General features: G+C 39.9%; 2 protein-coding genes across 2 annotated transcripts; both read right to left on the reverse strand.

Moving 5' to 3' along the window:
* Nucleotides 1–84: 84 nt before the first annotated feature.
* On the reverse strand, nt 85–2,177 carry LOC110530139 (ubiquitin-60S ribosomal protein L40). The gene is made up of 5 exons (XM_021612981.2): nt 2,024–2,177; nt 1,302–1,413; nt 855–941; nt 364–466; nt 85–235 (listed from the first exon to the last, which is right to left on the reverse strand). Exons 2-5 carry the CDS (start codon nt 1,402–1,404, stop codon nt 142–144), a joined length of 387 nt encoding a protein of 128 aa, XP_021468656.1. The 5' UTR covers nt 1,405–1,413; nt 2,024–2,177; the 3' UTR covers nt 85–141.
* Nucleotides 2,178–3,173: 996 nt separating this feature from the next.
* On the reverse strand, nt 3,174–22,671 carry LOC110530140 (ceramide synthase 2-like). The gene is made up of 11 exons (XM_021612982.2): nt 22,404–22,671; nt 16,107–16,268; nt 15,145–15,262; nt 14,680–14,798; nt 11,954–12,011; nt 11,388–11,438; nt 8,525–8,617; nt 7,930–8,058; nt 5,217–5,326; nt 4,768–4,924; nt 3,174–4,675 (listed from the first exon to the last, which is right to left on the reverse strand). Exons 1-11 carry the CDS (start codon nt 22,664–22,666, stop codon nt 4,451–4,453), a joined length of 1,485 nt encoding a protein of 494 aa, XP_021468657.2. The 5' UTR covers nt 22,667–22,671; the 3' UTR covers nt 3,174–4,450.
* Nucleotides 22,672–23,417: the final 746 nt, after the last annotated feature.

Genomic DNA, 23,417 nt, shown 5'->3' on the forward strand with positions numbered 1-23,417 from the left:
TAATAAAGGACATGGAATAATCAGAAAATTTGCCTTGTTCTGTATAGTAAGTCAAGGTTTATGGCAGCATGAATGACAGTCCTCCCCTTTTCCAATTCAATTTTATTATTATTGAAAACATTGACAAAAGAGAATGCTAGTTTACTTCAGCTTCTTCTTGGGGCGCAGGTTGCTGGTGTGCCCACACTTTTTTTTGCGGCAGTTGACTGCACGGGGGTGAAGACGTGCGTAGCATCTGAAATGCAGAGAGCACCAACATCCTCAATGATAAGACCCCAAGCTCCACACAGACATGGATCAGTAGATGGCTGCGACTTGGTGGACATTTTTATTTTGTCTTCAGTTAAATGGAAGCAGACATACTTGCGGCAGATCATTTTGTCACAGTTGTATTTCTGCGCCAGCTGTCTCAGGGAAGGCTCGATGATACCTCCTCTCAGACGCAGGACGAGATGAAGAGTGGACTCTGGGAAGCAAAGTGGTGACACGTGAACAAAATGACACAGTATTCTTTATTTCATTGTATTTGAAATAAAGGATGGTCCACTCCGTAACACTTGCCACTGTGTTCCATGGAGTATCACAAAATGTGTTTCTAAACGTTGGACATTTGAACTGACATTGTATTTATATAAACATTTCAATAATGTAGGAGACAATAAACCTGCTAATATGTGATCTGTGAATATTACAGCATGCATACCATTGGACAGAAGGTCCACATGTTCCCATGGACTATGAAGAGATGATATAAGCCTCAATGCCATGATTAGGGTAAACACTGAAGACTGAGCAATTGTCCGTCATGGTCTGAACAAACAGCATTATTGATAATTGGATTTGTCAAGTAGTACCTTTCTGAATGTTGTAGTCTGACAACGTGCGGCCATCCTCCAACTGTTTACCAGCGAAGATGAGTCGCTGTTGGTCAGGAGGAATACCTGAAAGGGTAAACAGCAAACATATGTATGTTTGGCAGAAACCATCCACATGTACCCCAAATTAAGTAGTTGCCCATATACAAAGATCTAATGTGGATTTTAGAAGGATAGAAAGATTTAGAGAGGGAAAGCCTGGGCTCTCCAACCCTGTTCCTCTCCTCCTGTAGGTTTTCCCTCCAACCCCAGTTGTAACTAAATTGATTCAGTTTTATCAACCAGTTAATTATTAGAGAAGGGTGCGCTAGATTAGGGTTGGTGTGAAAACGTACAGTACAGTAGCTCTCCAGGAACATGTTTGACAGCCTTGGGGTAAACTGATCCTAGATCTGGGCCAAGCAACGTTTGCTGAGATTGATTTACCTTCTTTGTCTTGAATCTTGGCCTTCACATTCTCGATAGTATCACTGGGTTCCACCTCAAGGGTGATGGTTTTACCCGTCAAGGTTTTCACAAAGATCTGCATATTTGATGGCTGTAGTAGAAATAAGGCGGGGGTTGCATTTATTAAATTGACAGTAGTTGCTTGTTTCGCAAACATAGCAAGGACAGTTTCCTAGAAAAATATTAATCCTAGTCCTGGACTAAAAAAATGCATGCTCTAATGAGAATATCTACGTAGCTTTATCATGCGTCTGTCTGGGAAATAAGCAGGCTACTAGTTTCATACATCTAGCGTTAACGTTACTAGTTAACGTCAGCTAGCTAATGAAAAACTGGCAAGGATTGTCAGCTTGGTCCGGGCTGTTTAGTTAACTACGTGTCTGAATAACGTTATAGTAGTTTATTTAACCAGTCACTCGTCTGATAACTATTCCTAGATAACATGATTATCATGCTTTAAATATTCGTAATATGGCTGTTGGCTTAGCTCATTTGGACATGGCACACTGGGCCACGGGTGTTAGCAAGCTAGCCATCAGCTAATGTTAGCCCACTAGCCAACCACCTGTTCTCACACACAGTGGAGCTATCAACCAGTCAGTTTCAGATATCTAGACACATAACTGCTGATAGCCGATCCTCAACATATATTCATAACGGGGGCTATATTGACGCTTTAGCTAGCTGGTTAAACAACTCACCGTCAAACACCACTGCTGACTTCAGGAGAACAGAACATCAGGAACTTGAACGTGTTCTTCCTTCTAACATATCATGCACAGTTATCGCCATCTACTGGTCTGGAGGATTCTTGGCGCCTTGACCACCAGACATGAAAGGATTGCAAATTGGGATGGCTGATCACAGTGTTGCAAATCATGCCATGCTGGAAGATAATTGCCTTAATCAGTGTACAAATGCCTCCCGGGCTTTGTCTTTTTCTATATATGTTGTCTTTGGAAAGCAATCCAGCAAGCAGATGTCATAGGTGTTGCAATATCTACCCTTTGTGGTTTCTATCAAATTGAACCTCACCAACAACAGAGCCAGAGCTCACTCATCACAGTCACCTGGCGGGGCAGGTGGACGCTTGGCCTTGAGCCGAGAAAGCCGATGCAGCTCAGGTAGTGCCGCAAGTTTCACTTCTTCAGTCAAAAGTAAAGTTGTGCTTCTTCAGTCATACATACTACCAGTTCATCCAAATATGCTCACGTTAGGTAGGCTAGACATTGGCAAGCAGTTTGAAGACGTTCTCCCTCTAAACCAGAGATTGGCTACCTTGATGGGGGTGGCCACAAAAATCGTCACTGCTAATGCATGATGCGAAACCAAATTTCGAAATTGCACCTTGCGTATTCTGTTATAGTATTCTAACTCTCGACAGTGAGTTGAGACCCCGACTGAGTTCACCAAAAACAGTTGCCTGTAGCTCAGGACCTGAAGCAAGGATATGCATATTCTTGATACCATTTGAAAGGAAACACTTTGAAACTTGTGGAAATATTAAATTAATGTAGGAGAATATAACACATTAGATCTAGTAAAAGATAATACATTATCTTTGAAATGCGAGGGAAAGGCCATAATGTATTATGCCAGCCCAGGTGCAATTTAGATTTTGGCCACTAGATGACAGCAGTGTATGTGTAAAGTTTTAGACTGATCTAATGAACCATTGCATTTCTGTTCAAAATTTTGTATCAAGACTGCCCAAATGTGCCTAATTGGTTTATTAATACATTTTCAAGTTCATAACTGTGCACTCTCCTCAAACAACAGCAGGGTATTCTTTCACTGTAATAGCTACTGTAAATTGGACAGTGCAATTAGATTAACAAGAATTTAAGCTTTCTGCCAATATCAGATATGTCTATGTCCTGGGAAATGTTCTTGTTACAACCTCATGCTAATCACATAAGCCTACGTTAGCTCAACCGTCCCGCGGGGGAACCACCCGATCCTGTAGAGGTTTTAAAAACAGGTAGGCCTCAACACGCACTTATTGTCATGCAACAATTGATACATTGCATTTCACATGATTAAAAGTTTCAACTAAATTACCAAAGTCACTGAAGTTTGGCCTATACATTCCAAAATGATGGTTTATTCACCATTTAAAGGATGCTATTAGGCGGCATTTGCTATGACACAATGACCTGCACCCCTCTGCCCAAAGGTAAATTGAGTAAATTCAATGCAAAAGATCATTAAATATTGAAAACTCAGTGTTAGCATAGCAGGACTTCAGTGAATTAAATCATGTATTGTTCCAAAATCATACTTTTTACCAATGTCTTGGTAAAAACTTCATACATTGGTCAAACGAAAAGAACACCAGTCACACTCGGATATACATTTTAGGACATGTGTAATCTAGGCCAGCTAGGCTAGCACACTATACTATAATTTTTTAAGTGTATTTTGTTGATCCATGCAAAACTAGTCAAATCCGTTTTTCTGCAATTGCATTACAGATGTTATATAGCTCTATCATTTACAACAGTGTAGCCTACTCTAACCTTGGTTAACCCAGAACTAAAGTCTTGTGTAATTGGTCAGATGCTGGATTCTGGGTCCATACGTGTTAAGAGAAGAGATGTATCACTTACAAATTCATAACATATTGTACGAATTGGATGACGTAGTACACTATTGTGCACCATTTTAGGGGACTCTCGAGCACTACTTTCTAAATTACTGGCTGAAATTATACAAAAGCTCTGGAGCATCACGATAAGCCCACTATTATAAATCTTGACCATGAAATACAATTATATAGTTGAAAAACGACATGTTGAATTACAAAACAATTACATTTACAAAAACTGCACTCAAAACAATTCCTAGAGATATCAAACCGTTTTGTGACAAACATTCAGTATACTGAAGCATGAATCTCTTAATTCAACAAATAATCTGTAGTCAAAATATGAAAGCAATCTCTTTCATACACTTTCATACAGAGTTTTCCAGTCTTGAAAAGACTGAAATAGGCAGACCAATTGCTATCAAGTAGACTATGCGGAGAGGAATAGTGGCCAGATGGAGAAAAAGTACTCCATTCGAACTGGTCTATAATGTAACTTAATTGTTGACAGAAAACAATCACTCTGTCTAGGTTCATAATTCTACCTCGCTTTGCGCATCTTGCTCACAATAGCAGCTCTGTGATTGGTCAGGTTGTTTAAGACAAAGCTTTTGTTCAGCATTTTCAGTTTGGCGTTCAGGGCATCTTTACTTCTCTCCCAACAACACTCCCCCTCTTCGTCTTTCTCCTCCCCCTCTCCCTTGTCGTCGTCGTCGTCCTCTTCTTCCAGCTCACTCTCTTCATCGCTGCGTTCATCCTTATCCAGCTAAAGACACAAAAATATACACACCATGAACACTCATGAAACATGTGATAGGCTACTTGTTTCCTGGACATTTTGTGACCTCATATACTCACTTTGCCCAAGAATAGAAACTTGTTGGCCATCCGTAGGATTAACACAGCCCAGAAGACATGAAGTGCTTGTAGCACCATCAGAAGAAGGTTGAAAAAGTAGTAGCCAGCAAAGGGTTCAAAGACTTCCATGGACAACACAAGAGTTGTGTGGATTATTCTAGAAATCAGGGCAGGGAGGGGAAGAGGAAGCAAGTAATGCAATGATTAGAGTCAATATATCCCAGGTGTAAACCATTATATTCTAAGACATTTTGTTTATTAAATTGTTGCTCCAACAAACATTGTTGTGGATTTGATGGCCAATAAAGTCGATTTGATACAATTAAGTAACCAATGAAAAGCCTTCACTATCAATTACGAATAAATTCACAATTGCACACAACGTTAATGGTATTATAATGTCATGAAAAAACATTTAGAACTAAGAGACACCACTGAGTTGGTCTTACTTGCTGGGAAACACCACCAGGCGTGTCACCAGGAAAACCGCAGCAAAAATGACAAACAACGTGTCGCACGTCTTCCTCCAGCCCGTGCCATAGTTGAACATCTTTGCAGACTGTAAAAACGGTAATATATTCTAAGATGGATCCATAATGCAAACAAATGCTTAACATTGAAATATGTTTCTATTGGAATAAATTAGGCGATGAGGCTAATATGCATGAATGTGCATCACATTCATTACACTTAGCTTTTGGTCTCTTGAATTCTCTCTCTACTGGTGTTGAATTATAATTGACAGACTGGGTCACATTCTTGGCACTACAGGTAAACCAAGGTCACACTAATGTCTGACTATGAATAAGAAGTCTCGTTTATACCTGGTGCTAACATGGGTCCTTTGTCCTGATCTTGCCTACATTCTTTAATTGTGCCCACATCTCCAGAAATGTGTCTACACATGTTTTCCATCCACTGTGTCTGGATTGTGACCAGATTTCCTGGTCCTTCCTTCATGCAAATGATTTCATAGCTATTATTTCAAAGTAATATTTACTTATTGTAAGACACATATTGATTTAACCAGTCAATGGTGCTACCAGTCAAAATGAGAACTTGTTCTCAACTTGCCTACCTGGTTAAATAAAGGTGAAATAAATCAATAAAAAATAATATTAGAGGGCGGAATAATTATGATTCAAATGGTTTCTCTGTCCATATCTGTCTACACTTGTAAGGTATTCAGACACAATGCATGTCTGACTATCTCCGGGGATGGTTAGGAAGATCTGATCACAATCAGATCACAATGTGTCTTTTGATGGTTTACACCTGTCTAAATACATTTGAAGTAGGACGTTTACATACACCTTAGCCAAATACATTTAAACTCAGTTTTTCACAATTCCTGACATTTAATCCTAGTAACAATTCCCTGTTTTAGGTCGGTTAGGATCACCACTTTATTTTAAGAATGTGAAATGTCAGAATAATAGTAGAGAGAATTATTTATTTCAGCTTTTATTTATTTCATCACAGTGGGTCAGACGCTTACATACACTCAATTAGTATTTGGTAGCATTGCCTTTAAGTTGTTTAACTTGAGTCAAATATTTTGGGTAGCCATCCACAAGCTTCCCACAATAAGTTGGGTGAATTTTGGCCCATTCCTCCTGACAGAGCTGGTGTAACTTAGTCAGGATTGTAGGCTCCTTGCTCGCACACGCTTTTTCAGTTCTGTCCACAAATGTTCTATGTGATTGAGGTCAGGGCTTTGTGATGGCCACAACTTTGGAAGTATGCTTGGGGTCATTGTCCATTTGGTAGACCCATTTGCGACCAAGCTTTAACTTCCTGACTGATGTCTTGAGATGTTTCTTCAATATATCCACATAATTTTCCTTCCCTCGTGATGCCATCTATTTTGTGAAGTGCACCAGTCCCTCCTGCAGCAAAGCACCCCCACAACATGATGCTGCAACCCCCGTGATTCACGGTTGGGTTGGTGTTCTTCGGCTTGCAAGCGTCCCCCTTTTTCCTCCACACATAACGATGGTCATTATGGCCAAACAGTTCTATGTTTGTTTCATCAGACCAGAGGACATTTCTCCAAAATTTACAAACCAAACCATAGTCTGGCTTTTTTATGGCGGTTTTGGTGCAGTGGCTTCTTCCTTGCTTGAGCGGCCTTTCAGGTTATGTCGATATTGGACTCGTTTTACTGTGGATATAGATACTTTTGTACCTGTTTCCTCCAGCATCTTCACAAGGTCTTTGCTGTTGCTCTGGGATTGATTTGCACTTTTCGCACCAAAGTATGTTCATCTCTAGGAGACAGAACGCGTCTCCTTCCTGAGCGGTATGACGGCTGCGTGGTCCCATGGCGTTTATACTTGCGTACTATTGTTTGTACAGATGAACGTGGTACCTTCAGGCATTTGGAAATTGCTCCCAAGGATGAACCAGATTTGTGGAGGTCTACAATTTTTTTTTTTTAGGTCTTGACTGATTTCTTTTGATTTTCCAATGATGTCAAGCAAAGAGGCACTGAATTTGAAGGTAGACCTTGAAATACATCCACAGGTACACCTCCAATTGACTCAAATTATGTAAATTAGCCAATCAGAAGCTCAAAAGCCATGACATAATTTTCTGGAATTTTCCAAGCTGTTTAAATGCACAGTCAACTTAGTGTATGTAAACTTCTGACCCACTGGAAATGTGATACAGTGAATTATAAGTTAAATAATCTGTCTGTAAACAATTGTTGGAAAAATTACTTGTGTCATGCACATAGTAATGTCCTAACCGACTTGCCAAAACTATAGTTTGTTAACAAGAAATTTGTGGAGTGATTGAAAAACAAGTTTTAATGACTCCAACCTAAGTGTATGTAAACTTCTGACTTCAACTGTATGTGGGCACAATCAGAATGTGGACAAGATCAGGACATAGGACACAAATTAGAACCAGGTATAAACAGGGCTAGTGAGTCATAAGACATGCCATGCTAATTTGACCATTATGTTCCTCATTGATTGACAAAGTGAGACCAGTGGGGGGGAAAAGAGACATATTCCCAACACGTTAGACAAGCTCTAACCTGTTTAGGTGCAGTACATTTCACCGGTCCCAAGTGAAATACATGGTTTTGAATATCTTAGAACATACAGATTGATGTTTATGGGGAGATTGGCTGGGCTGTGATCCAGCTCTTACCTCTAGGAGGAAGTCAGAGGAGTCGTGAAGCAGCATCACCAGAGTACCTATCCGTACGTAGTTGGAACAGTAGGAGAAACCAAGCAGGAAGATGGTGGCAATGTGGTGAATCACCTGCTCCTTGAAATCCTAGAAATGAGAGAGCTAAGTAGAGTAATGTGATAGCTAAAATGTCAAAAGTACGACTTTGTGTAGTGTACATCCAGAAATGAAGAAACCCTTTCTGGGGAATACCAAATGCTTTGCTATGCCGTATTTGTTCAACATGATCTCAACGACTCGGCAGACCAGGGATTCAATCATTGAAAGACCCTGTTCACCCTTTATTTCTATGAGGAAGAAATGTGAGCTTTGAAGTCGATGATCCATTCACCGGACAGGTCTTTGAGTCTATTGTTAACCGTAGTACAAGTGACATGTACAGTGTCTTTTAAACAGCAGAACAGCCAGTAGAGCTGATCGTGTCTGAAATATGCGGGAGCGGCAAATAATGCCGCACCCCGACCCTTGCCCTTCTCTATTAGCCAGTGTGCTAAATAGGGACTGTCATGGTCCTGGCAAGGAAGTGAGGAGCAGGCAGATGAAAGGGACTTACTTTCCTCTTGACGTCCACAGAGACACAGAGAAGCAGGGAGAGGTAGAAGCCCAGCTCCAGCTGGTAGTACCAAAAGTGGGCCCTCTCAATTGGCTGCAGAGGATTTACACATCCTACATTTAGTCATCTCATATGTATATGCTGTATTCTATACCATCTACTGCATCTTGCCTATGCCGCTCGGCCATCGCTCATGCATATAGTTAAATGTACATATTCTTATTCATCCCTTTACATGTGTGTGTGTGGACAAGGTAGCTGTAGTGAATTTGTTAGATTACTTGTTTGATATTACTGCACTGTCGGAACTAGAAGCACAAGCATTTTGCTACACTCGCATTAACGTCTGCTAACCATGTGTATGTGACCAATACAATTGTATTTGATTTGATTTGAGGATAGGGAAACACAGTGTTAGCCTACAGCATGACTTTGATTGGGTGTAACATATGCACTTCCACTGGCTATGTACCGGTGCTGAATATCAAGGAAAATATACATTTTCATCTGCAAAAAAAAACCAAGATTTTAGAACCATAATAGAAAAGGTAAATACAGTAGTTGAATAAGCACACTTGGGATTATACAGTTAAAGTGTACAGAATGTTATTTTTGCTGATGACAATGAGCCGTTGCTCTGAGCTAAGCGTTTTGCGGGGAATGTCTTTGTCCATCACCAAATGAATGGGTAAATTAATGAGTGGGAATTCCAAACCATAATGAACCATACTGTACATCCTCATACTTAGGTAGGGCCGGTGATGTTTTGTTCCATCACGACTATGCACCAAATACCAACACCTGGTTTTTGATTGGATCTAACAGAGAATATTTCCATTGTTTAGTAGGCCATTTCACTAAAGGGACAAAAACAGTACAGAAAAGTACAGTGCCTTCAGAAAGTATTCACACCCCTAAAACTTTTTCCATGTTTTGTTGAGTTACAGCCTGAATTTAAAATGGAATGAATTTAGATTTTGTGTCACTGGCCTACACACAATACCCCATAAATGTCAAAGTGGAATGATGTTTTTTGTCATTTTTCTAATTAAGAACAAATTTAAAGCTGAAATGTCTTAAATCAACAAATATTCAACCCCTTGTTACAGCAAGCCTAAATAAGTTCAGGAGTAAAAATGTGCTTAAAGCGATACTTCAGGATTTAAAAAAATCTATTTCCCCTGAGTCAGATGAACGTGTGGATACTATGTTTATGTCTCTGCGTGCAGTTTGAAAGAAGTTTCTAACTAGCGCTTGCGGAATTACTAACTAGCGTTAGCGCAATTACTAACTAGCGCTTGCGGAATTACTAACTAGCGTTAGCGCAATTATTAACTAGCGTTAGCACAATAACTGGAAGTCTATGGGTATCTGCTAGCTGCTAGGAGGTACCCATAGACTTTCAGTCTTCCAGTCATTGCGCTAATGCTAGTTACCATTGGCTCACAAAACTACCTCTAACTTCCTTCATACTGGACACAGACATAAAAATGGTCTCCAGAAGTTAATATGACTTTGGGGAAGTAGATAAAGGGCACCATTGCCAACATCCCGAAGTGTCCCTTTAACAAGTCACATAATCAGTTGCATGTACTCACTGTGTGCAATACTAGTGTTTAACATGATTATTTTAATGACTACCTCATCTCTGTACCCCAAACATACAATTATCTGTAAGGTCCCTCAGTCAAGCAGTGAATTTCAAACACAGATTCAACACCAAAGACCAGGGAGGTTTTCCAATGCCTCGTAAAGAGGGGCACCTATTGGTAGATGGGTAAAAATCAAAAAGCAGACATTGGATTTTCCTTTGAGTATGGTGAGGTTATTAATTATACTTTGGATGGTGTATCAATACACCCAGTCACTACAAAGATAGGCGTTCTTCCTAACTCAGTTGCCGGAGAGGAAGGAAACCGCTCAGGGATTTCACCATGAGGCCCGGTGACTTTAAAACAGTTACAGTGTTTAATGGCTGTGATAGGAGAAAACTGAGGATGGCTCAACAACATTGTAATTACTCCACAATACTAACCTAAATTACAGCGTGAAAAGAAGGAAGCCTGTACAGAATACAAATATTCCAAAACATGCAATAATGCCAAAGTAAAACTGCAAAAAATGTATGTTTGGGGAAAATATAACACAACCCATGACTGAGTACCACTCTTCATATTTTCAAGCATGGTGGTGGCTGCATCATGTTATGGTTATGCTTATAATCGGCATGGACGAGATACATTTTTAAGATAAAATCCTAGAGGAAAACCTGTTTCAGTCTACTTTCCAATAGATACTGGTAGACAAATTCACCTTTCAGCAGGACAATAACCTAAAACACAAGGCCAAATATACATTGGAGTTGCTTACCAAGACAACATTGAATGTTCCCGAGGGGCCTACAATAGTTAGTTTTCACTTAAAGCGACTTGAAAATCTATGGCAAGACTTGAAAATAGCTGTCCAGCATTGATCAACAATCACCTTATCAGAACTTGAAGAATTTAAAAAAGAATGGGCAAATGTTGCACAATCCACATGTGGAAAGCTCTTAGAGACTCACCCAGAAAGACAGCTGTAATCGCTGCCAAAGGTGATTCTAACATGTATTGACTCAGAAGGTTTGAATACTTATCTATATTAGTGAATTTTTCTTCCACTTTGACATGAGTATTTTGTGTAGATCAGCAACAAAAAAACGACAATTAAATTTGTACCACAACAAAATGTTGAAAAGGTCAAGGGGTGTGAATACTTTCTGAAGACATATACATATTTGTGCTCTCTAAGTTAAAAGCTAGAGGGTTATAAAGGTAGAGGGTATAGACATGGATTGAAGGGAAAACAGAACATGTGAGCTTACTTGTTGTGGATATCCTGTCCAGCATTCTCTCTGGTCCCAGAACCAGGATTTCTAAAGGGAAAGGAGGTAAACAAGTTTCTCATGGAGATGATGCCCATGTGACCTGAACAGACCTAGGTTCAAAAACTATTTACGGTATTTAAATTACTTTCAAAGACATGTGGAAGTAAGTATTTTGATATTTTGTATTTGAAAACACAAGTAGTTATATATTTGTTTTATTTAAAAAAGTATATAACATTTGATTTGATATTAGAATGTATTTGGAAATAGACTTGGAAAGTAATGGCAGGTATTTGAAAAAACTCAAATACACATATGTATGTACTCCCATGCATTTGAACCAGGTCTGATTGGTTTTGAAATAATATATTTGGAAATAAGTATTTGAACATTCTTTCAGATAGTAGGCTGTTTATTGGAAAGTAATTGAAAATACTTCCAACAGAAGTAGTTGATTCGGGCCACATTATTTGAAAATGCTCAAAGTATATAAATTACACATAATCAAATACACATGTATTTGAACGTATTTCTGAAGGGTTGTGATTCATACTAATACCCACATTGATCAAAGTTGCGAGTCCAGCTAGGAACGCTATGAGGTAGAAGAAAAATCTCCAACTGCAAAATGACACAGGTTTTAGTTACAATTTAAAGGGCAATTCCGCCACTTTTCAACCATCATATCAATTCATCATATCCAGCACCAACCCAGTGTCTACATACAGTACCAGTCAAATGTTTGGACACACCTACTCATTCAAGGGTTTTTCTTTATTTTGACTACATTGTAGAATAATAGTGAAGACGTAAACTATGCAATAACACACATGGAATCATGTAGTAACCAAAAAAGTGTTAAATAAATATAAATATATTTTACATTTTAGATTCTTCAAGTAGCCAACCTTTTCCTTGATGACAGCTTTGCACACTCTTGGCATTCTCTCAACCAGCTTAATGAGGAATGCTTTCCCAACAGTCTTGAAGGAGTTCCCACATATGCTGCGCACTTGTTGGCTGCTTTTCCTTCACTCTGCGGTCCAACTCATCCCAAACCATCGCAATTGGGTTGAGGTCGGGTGATTGTGGAGGCCTCGTCATCTGATGCAGCATTCAATCACTCTCCTTGGTCAAATAGCCCTTACACAGCCTGGATGTGTGTTTTGGGTCATTGTCTTGTTGAAAAACAAATGATAGTCCCACTAAGCGCAAACCAGATGGGATGTCGTATCGCAGCAGAAGGCTGTGGTAGCCCTGCTGGTTAAGTGTGCCTTGAAGTCTAAATAAATCACAGACTGTATCACCAGAAAAGCACCATCACACCTCCTCCTCCATGCTTCACGGTGGGAACCACACATGCAGAGATCATTCGTTCCCCTACTCTGCGTCTCACAAAGACACGGCGGTTGGTAGCAAAAATCTCAAATTTGGACTCGTCAGACCAAAGGATACATTTCCACCGGTCTAATGTCTTTTTTATTAGATTTTTTATTTCACCTTTATTTAACCAGGTAGACAAGTTCTCATCTACAACTGCGACCTGGCCAAGATAAAGCAAAGCAGTTTGACAAATACAACAACACAGAGTTACACATGGAGTAAACAAACATACAGTCAATAATAAAGTAGAAAAACAAATCTATATACAAAGTGTGCAAATGAGGTGAGATAGGCGAGGTAAGGCAATAAATAGGCCATGGTGGCGAAGTAAATACAATATAGCAATTAAACACTGGAATGGTAGATGTGCACTAGATGAAAGTGCAAGTAGAAATACTGGGGTGCAAAGGAGCAAGATAAATAAATAAATACAATAGGGGATGAGGTAGTTGTTTGGGCTATTTACAGATGGGCTATGTACAGGTGCAGTGATCTGTGAGCTGCTCTGACAGCTGGTGCTTAAAGCTAGTGAGGGAGATAAGTGTCTCCAGTTTCAATGATTTTTGTAGTTCGTTCCAGTCATTGGCAGCAGAGAACTGTAAGGAGAGACGGCCAAAGGAGGAATTGGCTTTAGGGGTGACCACTGAGATATACCTGCTGGAGCGCGTGCTACAGGTGGGTGCTGCTATGGTGACCAGCGAGCTGAGATAAGGCGGGGCTTTACCTAGCAGGGTCTATGTCCCTTGCTCATGTTTCTTGGCACAAGCACATCTCTTCTTCTTATTGGTGTCCTTTAGAGGTGGATTCTTTGCAGTAATTCGACCACAAAGGCCTGATTCACGCAGTCTCCTCTGAACAGTTGTGGTTTAGATGTGTCTGTTACTTGAACTCTGAAGCATTTATTTGGGCTGCAATTTCTGAGGTGCAGTTAACTCTAATGAACTTATCCTTTGCAGCAGAGGTAACTCTGGGTATTGCTTTCCTGTGGCAGTCCTCATGAGAGCCAGTTTCATCATAGCACTTGATGGTTTTACGACTGCACTTGAAGAAACTTTCAAAGTTCTTGACATTTTCCAGATTTATGTCTTAAAGTAATGATGGACTGTCATTTATCTTTGCTTATTTGAGCTGTTCTTGCCATAATATGGACTTTGTCTTTTACCAAATAGGGCTATCTTCTGTATACCACCTCTACTTTGTCACAACACAACTGATTGGCTCAAACGCATTAAGAAGGAAAGAAATTCCACAAATAAACTTTTAACAAGGCACTCCTGTTAATTGAAATGCATTCCAGGTGACTACCTCATGAAGCTGGTTTAGAATGCCAAGAGTGTGCAAAGCTGTTATCATGGCAAAGGGTGAGTACTTTGAAGAATCTCGAAAAATAAAATATATTTTGATTTGTTTAAAACTTTTTGACTGGTACTGTATGTGAAAACAGTGCATTTCTATGATCTGTGGTTAAAAAGATAAGAAAGTTCCTCACAGGGTAGGATTAAAAGTAATTAAACAGTGATTTAAAAAAATATATATATATAAAGTCATCGGGTAGAGCTTTTTAACTTTATATATTTCTTTCTACAAAAGGTAGAAATATTGCCGTTTTCACATATGTAGACACTGGTATTGTGCTGGAGATAATGAAAATGTTGAAAAGTGGTGGAATTGCCCCTTAAAGTCTTACAACTTGAGCTGCGTTGGCAACATGAAAGTGGAATGACATCAAACTTCATTGAATTTTACAGTCCTTTTCCGGATAACCAGGTCTTCATTGTAAAATAAACAAGAATTTGTTCTCAACTGACTGGTTAAATGAAGGTTATATTAAATTATAGGGGGAAAAAATGGTCATACAAGTGAATGAAAGGGCAAAAAGCCTTTGCTTAGTAAAGACGGGGCTTACCAAGCCTCGCAGAACCTCTTGGTGTAGCTGGGCCTGTCGTGGTTTCTGCGGTGACGGAACCAGGTCTCAATTTGTCTCTGGGTTTTATCACATTGTGCCATTAGACTGATGATATCACTCTAAATATGAAGGATATAGACAGAACATTACTACAGCTGTAAATATACTACAGCTCTCGCTAAAAGTCATTATTTATTCGTCCAATATGTCCAAACCTATTTGTAATCTGTTACTATTCCAATGTAGTTACACAGTAACTTAATTCTGTGGTTATGCACCTGTATCAACATTTCCCAGGAACTCGTAGAGCAGGATGCTTGTGCACGATCTACTTCACTATCATAGCAGGCATGTCCCCGTCACCCTTCTATTCCCACAGTGCAAACACTTCCAGCAGCTATGTTGACGTAAGAGACCGAGACCGGCACATACCATTGTCAGAGTTTGATGTCTCTGGACACTAACCTGAGATGGTTGTCGGTTTTGTTGGGTGTAGAATGACTCGAGCTTTGTGGCGGGAGCGACAGCCATGCGTAATCGGTTCCTCAGCCCCACACATCTGCCCAAAGGGGGAGCCACAACCCTAGCGGTGAGGAAAACATACACGCAAATGTTGACCTTAGTATTACTAATGACAATATAGGTGTGTTTCTATAGTTCTTTGTTAATCTATACATGATGTGTGTGTGTGTGTACTATACAGAATAGCTGTGCTTGTCTTTTATTAATTATTATTATTATTGTGTATCCTGTACGTACGACTAATAACACTTTAACTTAAAACTTGTCTGTGTTTTGCCATAATAACCTCTTTAAGCCATTTGTTAGGCCAGAGAAAGCTTACGGGGGATCAGTCGGGTTACCTTAGGACACGGCTGCTGTAGCAACAGAGCCCGTCCTCTCTCCTCTCTACCTGCTGCTGCTCTTCTCTTTCAGCAAAGTGCTGACACCTGCTCCCTCTACTATTCCCAACTGGCCTACGCTACCGCCAACAACACCCGCCAACAACACCCGCAGGCATACAGGGCAGGGCAACCAACAATACAGCCTCCACCTGTGCGGATTTCATTTCACTGCTACTGTTTGTTGTCGGGTGATGTTGCATGACAAGACCTCATCGGGAATTCAATCAAACCCGTGCTGCGGAACAGTCCCACTGTGGAAAGATCATGCTATTCTTCAGCTCTAAAAATACTTGATGCCATTACTCGAACATTTTCACTCTTTCCCTTGATTTCAGTGAAAGGGTGCAGTTTCACATTTCTGTGCAATCAGATTGTTCCATTGTGTGAGCTGAATCTTCCCCTTTTTACAAGTCACTGATTCATATTTCAGACACACATTCTTGTTGATTACTGGCCAAAGTATTGTTGCAAACGAAGATCGTATCCAAGATGTGGTCCATACAGTAGTTCCAAAAAAGTTACCTGTCAAATACTAGACGGAGGACAATGAACCCCAGAGCCAGAGGCAAGGCGAACAGCAGGTCACGGGGTCGCGGACACTCCTGCATCTGCTCCATGTCTCTCCAGGTGATCCCAGGAGGCAGCCAGTACTCATGCCTCCACAGATCTGGCAGGAGGTCCATGCTGGTTGAAGGCGTGAAGAGGGATAAGTGGCTTAATGATATATAATTGATTTGAGTTGAATTTGTGAATCGTGGATGTCAGTCTGACAGTGTGACTATGCTCTGAATGCTTCTTAATCAGATAACATTTTTGTGTCATCTTTACGATAAGGTTGACATAGCAGGTAATATGTGTAGTACCAGCAATACATTTCGGTCATTCCATGAAATTAGTCCCTTTTGATATTATAAGTAGAAATTGTACACGAGTAATGAATTGTAAAAGCCTGTTATATTAAATGAAGTGCTCTTTAATAGAGATCACATGGAAAATTCATTACATCTGATTTTTAACATAGACTTGCTTAAGTGCCAAGATTCAGCCTTTTGACATGTCCCTCTGTGCACTCTGTGACTCCTAGGAAGAGTTTTATCTGCATAACCTCAAAATGTCTCCAATTTTTCACCATCCTTGTAAAGCCCTCCTTATTTTGTTGCTTTTGCAAAGTCATTTCTGAAGAGTTATTATTATGAGTTGTTATTTATTTCATGTGATTAGTGATTCAATTGTCCCTCCCTGTTATACACAACAAGCTTCCATTCCCCCTGTCACAAGGGGATTTATGGCTGATTTAAGATGAAATCATCAACCCTGTTACTTTAATTGGCACCTAATAAGGACTTACATAGTAGGAAAACATGTATTTTATTAAGCTAAATATGTGCTCTTCATCACAGAATGTTAAAATTACAAACATTAGGAATACCTTCCTAATACTGAGTCGCACTCCCCCCCCCCCCTTTTGCCTTCAGCCTCAATTCGTCATGGACTCTACAAGGTGTCGAAAACGTTCCACAGAGATGCTGGCCCATGTTGACTCCAATACTTCCCACAGTTGTGTCAAGTTGGCTGGATGTCCTTTGGGTGGTGGACCATTCTTGATACACAGAGGAAACTGTTGAGTGTGAAAAACCCAGCAGCGTTACAGTTTTTGACACAAACCGGTATGCCTGGCACCTACTGCCATATCCTGTTGAAAGGCACTTAAATCTTTTGTCTAGCCATTTCACTTTCCGAATGGCACACATACACAATCCATGTCTCAAGGCTTAAAAATCATTCTTTAACCTGACTCCTCCCCTTTATCTACACTAATTGAAGTGGATTTAACAAGTGACATCAATAAGGGATCACAGCTTTTACCTGGATTCACCTGGTCAGTCGATGTCACGGAAAGAGCAGGTGTTCCTAATGTTTTGTATACTCAGTGTATGTACACAGCATATCAATAAGCAAGACAGGCAGTCAATAGCGATTTAATGTGCAAACATTGGCCATTGGGAAGCAGAGTTCTTTTTTCAGCCACTCTGGCTATATGTCAGCCACAGGAGATTGGTGGCACCTTAATGGGGGAGGACGGGCTTGTGGTAAATGGCTGGAGCGGAGTCAGTGGAATGGTGTCAAATACCGTTCCAGCCATTATTATGAGCCGTCCTCCCCTCAGCAGCCTCCACTGATGGCAGCATTTCTATGAAGATTACATCACACAAAAACTCTGGTAGATTTGTCCCAAAGCAATGTGTAGACTGTGTCTTGCTTGTGCTACGGCATTACAGTACCAGTCAAAAGTTTGGACAGACCTACTCATTCAAGGGTTTTTCTTAATTTTTTACTATTTTCTACATTGTAGAATAATAGTGAAGACATCAAAATAATGAAATAACACATATGGAATCATGTAGTAACCAAAAGGTGTTAAACAAATCTAAATATATTTTATGTTTTAGATTCTTCAAGTAGCCACCCATTGCCTTGATGACAGCTTTGCACACTTTTGACAAGCTTCACCTGGAATGCTTTTCCAACAGTCTTGAAGGAGTGCCCACATATGCTGAGCACTTGTTGGCTGCTTTTCATCCCAAATCATCTCAATTGGGTGGAGGCCAGGACATCTGATGCAGCACTCAATCACTCTTATTCTTGGTCAAATAGCCCTTACACAGCCTGGAGGTGTGTTTTGGGTCATTGTCCTGTTGAAAAACAAATGATAGTCCCACTAAGCGCAAACCCAATGGGATGTCGTATCGCTGCAGAATGCTGTGGTAGCGATGCTGGTTAAGTGTGCTTTGAATTCTAAATAAATCACAGACAGTGTCACCAGCAAAGCTCCCCAACATCATCACACCTCCTCCTCAATTATTCTACTCTGCGTCTCACAAAGACACGGCGGTTGGAACCTAAAATCTCAAATTTGGACTCATCAGACCAAAGGACAGTTTTTCACCGGTCAAATGTCCATTGCTCAAGTTTCTTGGCCCAAGCAAGTCTCTTCTTCTTATTGGTCCTTTAGTATTGGTTTCATTGCAGCAATTCGACCATGAAGGCCTGAGTCACACAGTCTCCTCTGAATAGTTGATGTTGAGATGTGTCTGTTATTTGAACTCTGAAGCATTTATTTGGGCTGCAATCTGAGGTGCAGTTAACTCTAATGAACTTATCCTCTGCAGCAGAGGTAACTCTGGGTCTAGCTTTCCTGTGGCGGTCCCCATGAGAGCCAGTTTCATCATAGCGCTTGATGGTTTTTGCGACTGCACTTGAGGAAACTTGAAATTTTCCTGATTGACTGACATTCATGTCTTAAAGTAATGAGCGACTGTTGTTTCTCTATGCTTATTTGAGCTGTTCTTGCCATAATATGGACTTGGTATTTTACTAAATAGGGCTATCTTCTGTATACCACCTCTACCTTGTCACAAGACAACTGATTGGCTCAAATGCATTAAGAAGGAAAGAAATTCCACAAATGAACTTTTAACAAGGCACGCCATTCCAAGTGACTACCTCATGAAGCTGGTTGAGAGAATGCCAAGAGTGTGTAAAGCTGTCATCAAGGCAAAGGGGGCAACTTTGAAGAATCTCAAATTTAAAATATATTTGTATTTGATTAACACTTTTTGTTGGGGTTACTACATGATTCCATGTGTTATTTCATAGTTTTGATGTCTTCACTATTATTATACAATGTAGAAAATAGAACAAATCTGAAAAACCCTTGAATGAGTAGGTGTGTCCAAACTGTTGACTGGTACTGTGTACTCTGGGGGGAAATGTTCATTCAAATTGCCACCAAGTTTTTATTTCAGCTGTTCAGAAATAGTAGGCAGAAACAGGCTACATCATACATCAATGTCCATCAAATTGGTTGACGGTTCAGAAGAGGGTGAGTAAAAACAGAAACTTGAATGTCGCTGCCTTTAAAAAAAAGTACATTTCAACACTATGAGGTCGAAATGACACGCTGAAATTCTGAAAATGATGATGATGTCCTTTTTGTGTAAGAGCTGTTAGAAGAAAATTCTGTAATTTCAGTCTGCTCAGGTGGGATGGAACTTTTGGCCCCACATCATGACGTCACAATGTGAACTGATTATAATAGACCCGAGACATGTACTGTATAGAGCGTTTGGCCAATGCAGTTTCTGTCGGACTTTTCAGAGATGGCCACTTTCTCCTCCACAGCCATTGCTAAGCGTGTGCTCTCTATTTCGGAGACTTTTCCAAACATTTTAAGATGTCCAGTGAAAGCAGACTTGGATACACATTGTCCTGAATGCTAATCAATAAAAAAATGTCTGTTAAATTCGCTGTTCTGTTTTGCTTGTTTACAGTGGTTCAATTCATTTTGTCAGAGGCACTCTCATATTGTTAGGTCACCAACATTTTTAGAATAAAGGCACTAACATGGCAGCTGTTTTAAACTTGGCTGAACTCTCTCTCTCTCTATATATATATATATACACAGTTGAAGTCGGACGTTTACATACACCTTAGCCAAATACATTTAAACTCAGTTTTTCACAATTCCTGACATTTAATCCTAGTAAATTCCCTGTTTTAGGTCAGTTAGGATCACCACTTTATTTTAAGAATGTGAAATGTCAGAATAAAAGTAGAGAGAATGATTTATTTCAGCTTTTATTTCTTTCATCACATTCCCAGTGGGTCAGAAGTTTACATACATTCAATTAGTATTTGGTAGCATTGCCTTTAAATTGTTTAACTTGGGTCAAATGTTTCAGGTAGCCTTCCACAAGAAGTTGGGTGAATTTTGGCCCATTCCTACTGACAGAGCTGGTGTAACTGAGTCAGGTTTGTAGGCCTCCTTGCTCACAAACACTTTTTCAGTTCTGCCCACAAATTTTCCATAGGATTTTTATTTTATTTATTTGACCTTTATTTAACGAGGCAATGATGGCCTAGGAGCAGTGGGTTAACTGCCTGTTCAAGGGCAGAACGACAGCTCGGGGATTTGAACTTGCAACCTTCCGGTTACTAGCCCAATGCTTTAACCACTAGGCTACCCTGGTGCCCCAAGATTGAGGTCAGGGCTTTGTGATGGCCACTCCAATACCTTGACTTTGTTGTCCTTAAGCCATTTTGCCACAACTTTGGAAGTATGCTTGGGGTCATTGTCCATTTGGAAGACCCATTTGCGACCAAGCTTTAACTTCCTGACTGATGTCTTGAGATGTTGCTTCAATATATCCACATAATTGTACTCCCTCATGATGCCATCTATTTTGTGAAGTGCACCAGTCCCTCCTGCAGCAAAGCACCCCCACAACATGATGCTGCAACCCCCGTGATTCACGGTTGGGTTGGTGTTCTTCGGCTTGCAAGCGTCCCCCTTTTTCCTCCACACATAACGATGGTCATTATGGCCATCAGAACAGAGGACATTTCTCTAAAAGTATGCTCTTTGTCCCCATGTGCAGTTGCAAAATGTAGTCTGGCTTTTTTATGGCGGTTTTGGAGCAGTGGCTTCTTCCTTGCTGAGGTTTCAGGTTATGTCGATATAGGACTCGTTTTACTGTGGATATAGATACTTTTGTACCTGTTTCCTCCAGCATCTTCACAAGGTATTTTGCTGTTGCTCTGGGATTGATTTGCCCTTTTTCGCACCAAAGTATTTTCATCTCTAGGAGACAGAACGTGTCTCCTTCCTGAACGGTATGACGGCTGTGTGGTCCCATGGTGTTTATACTTGCGTACTATTGTTTGTACAGATGAATGTGGTACCTTCAGGCGTTTAGTAATTGCTCCCAAGGATATACCAGACTTGTGGAGGTCTACAAATGTTTTTCTGATTTCTTTTGATTTTCCAATGATGTCAAGCAAAGAGGCACTGAGTTTGAAGGTAGGCCTTGAAATACATCCACAGGTACACCTCCAATTGACTCAAATTATGTCAATTAGCCTATCAGAAACTTCTAAAACCATGACATCATTTTCTGAAAATGTTCAAGCTGTTTAAAGGCACAGTCAACTTAGTGCATGTAAACTTCTGACCCACTGGAATTGTGATACAGTGAATTATAAGCGAAATAATCTATCTGTAAACAATTGTTGGAAAAATTACTTGTGTCATGCACAAAGTAGATGTCCCAGCCGACATGCCAAAACTATAGTTTGTTAACAAGACATTTGTGAAGTGGTTGAAAAACAAGTTTTAATAACTCCAACCAAAGTGTATGTAAACTTCCGACTTCAAATGTATGACTCTGTAATAGACCAGTGTCTGTTCATTTGGGTAAGGGGGTGGGCTCTATGCCATCATATCAGCCAATCAGGGATGTGTATGTAAATATCTTCACATTTGTTTCCAAATACCCACATGATCAGACTGAGCATTTCAAGGGCCAAAGGAGGCTCAGGGAAATAAATTATTTTTAAAAATACATATTTTGGTGTTATTTTCATTAAATAAGCACACACATTGATTTATTAGACAAAGTGATGATTAAAAAATAAAATTACAAAGACTGCATGGGGGCTTTAATAATGAAAAACCCATCAGAATTGCTGAAAAGTTAGGCTACAGTGTGAGGATGTTAATCATGTGATCATGAGAAACAATAATCTTTGTGGGGGGAAAGTGTATAATTCAATTAATTAACGAGATCAATGCATTTTGTTATTTTAATGGAAAGTCAAATAGGCAACACTATTTCACCTGGTTGACCTGTATCAAAATATATATTAATTATCTATCTTAACTTGTTGACGGTTGATTCTATACAAATAACATACCATTTATATTGAGAACTAATAGTTTAGGTAAAAACGGTTGCAACAAGAACAGTTATAACGACCTACCTGTCGGAGCTTGGCTGGAGTAATTGAGGATACGTTGCCAAATAAAAAGACGAATCAGCAATTAATCCATCCAGCAGCGAGTTTTCCCTCTCTCTTTTCTTTGTAAAACTCCGTCGGGGATCAATTGAAGATCCAACTGCGCTGTGCCCTTTGATTCCACTGATGCCAAAACAGCGTTTGCGATTTAGCAAAAGGGGTGTGTTCAGTGTGCGAAAGTTTTTAAGCTCCACTGAGGAACGAAGACCAGAAGAAAAAACGGTCATGGTTTTATGGCTCCATTTTTTAAAAGGTGCTCTGCTTAAATTCCTCTCCCTAACCACCAGGTAAAAAAATGTGTCTATCTACCAGTAATTGAAATGTGACTGAAAATGACCATATAGAATATTGATGGCTATATGCTTACGGTATAACTTGTTTGAGTATAGCACTTTGTCCATCCTTGAATCGAGGCCAAATGTAATGTCAGTGTGCTACTTGACCATTGTGTGACACAGAAGTTAAATTATTTAGTGCCTGTATGGAGTTCTTTTGTATTGTTCATGCATGAACGTTATCCTTTTTACATCAGCAGATGGCACAAAGTGCTATTCAGAAACCCTGGCTAAAACCCCAAATAGGAAGCAATGCAGATGTAGGTGCACGGAGGCTAAGAAAAACTCCCTAGAAAGGCAGGAACCTAGGAAGAAACTTAGAGAGGAACCAGGCTCTGAGTCTTCAACACGCATGTAAATGAAACCTCTAAGCTAAGGAATGTGTTGTGAGGTCACAAGTTTAGTGATCTAATAAATATATTATTTTGGAGAAGCAGGGACCATTTCGCTCTCTGTCTCCAAACACAGGTTACATTTTGAATTTCTCCAGTGCTACTGAAAATCTATTCCATCTGGGAAATAACTAGTATCGTACGAACCATTCTGATCTTGCAAGCTTACATTCCGTTTTTGCTACACAGAATGAGAGCTCATGAGATCAGGATGGTTCGTACACGGATAGGAAAAGACAGCCTTTCTGAAC

Source organism: Oncorhynchus mykiss, chromosome 8, assembly GCF_013265735.2.
Source record: "Oncorhynchus mykiss isolate Arlee chromosome 8, USDA_OmykA_1.1, whole genome shotgun sequence".
NCBI classification, from domain to species: domain Eukaryota; kingdom Metazoa; phylum Chordata; class Actinopteri; order Salmoniformes; family Salmonidae; genus Oncorhynchus; species Oncorhynchus mykiss.

Coding starts and splice junctions, on each gene's coding strand:
- LOC110530139 (XM_021612981.2), bottom strand. CDS start 1,404: ATGCAGATCTTTGTGAAAACCTTGACGGGTAAAACCATCACCCTTGAG. Junction 467..854: donor AGACTACAACATTCAGAAAG/GTACTACTTGAC, acceptor TTTGCTTCCCAG/AGTCCACTCTTCATCTCGTC. Junction 236..363: donor GACAAAATGATCTGCCGCAA/GTATGTCTGCTT, acceptor TCTGCATTTCAG/ATGCTACGCACGTCTTCACC.
- LOC110530140 (XM_021612982.2), bottom strand. CDS start 22,666: ATGACCGTTTTTTCTTCTGGTCTTCGTTCCTCAGTGGAGCTTAAAAAC. Junction 15,263..16,106: donor CTCCGTCTAGTATTTGACAG/GTAACTTTTTTG, acceptor CCTCACCGCTAG/GGTTGTGGCTCCCCCTTTGG. Junction 11,439..11,953: donor GACTCGCAACTTTGATCAAT/GTGGGTATTAGT, acceptor CTTTCCCTTTAG/AAATCCTGGTTCTGGGACCA.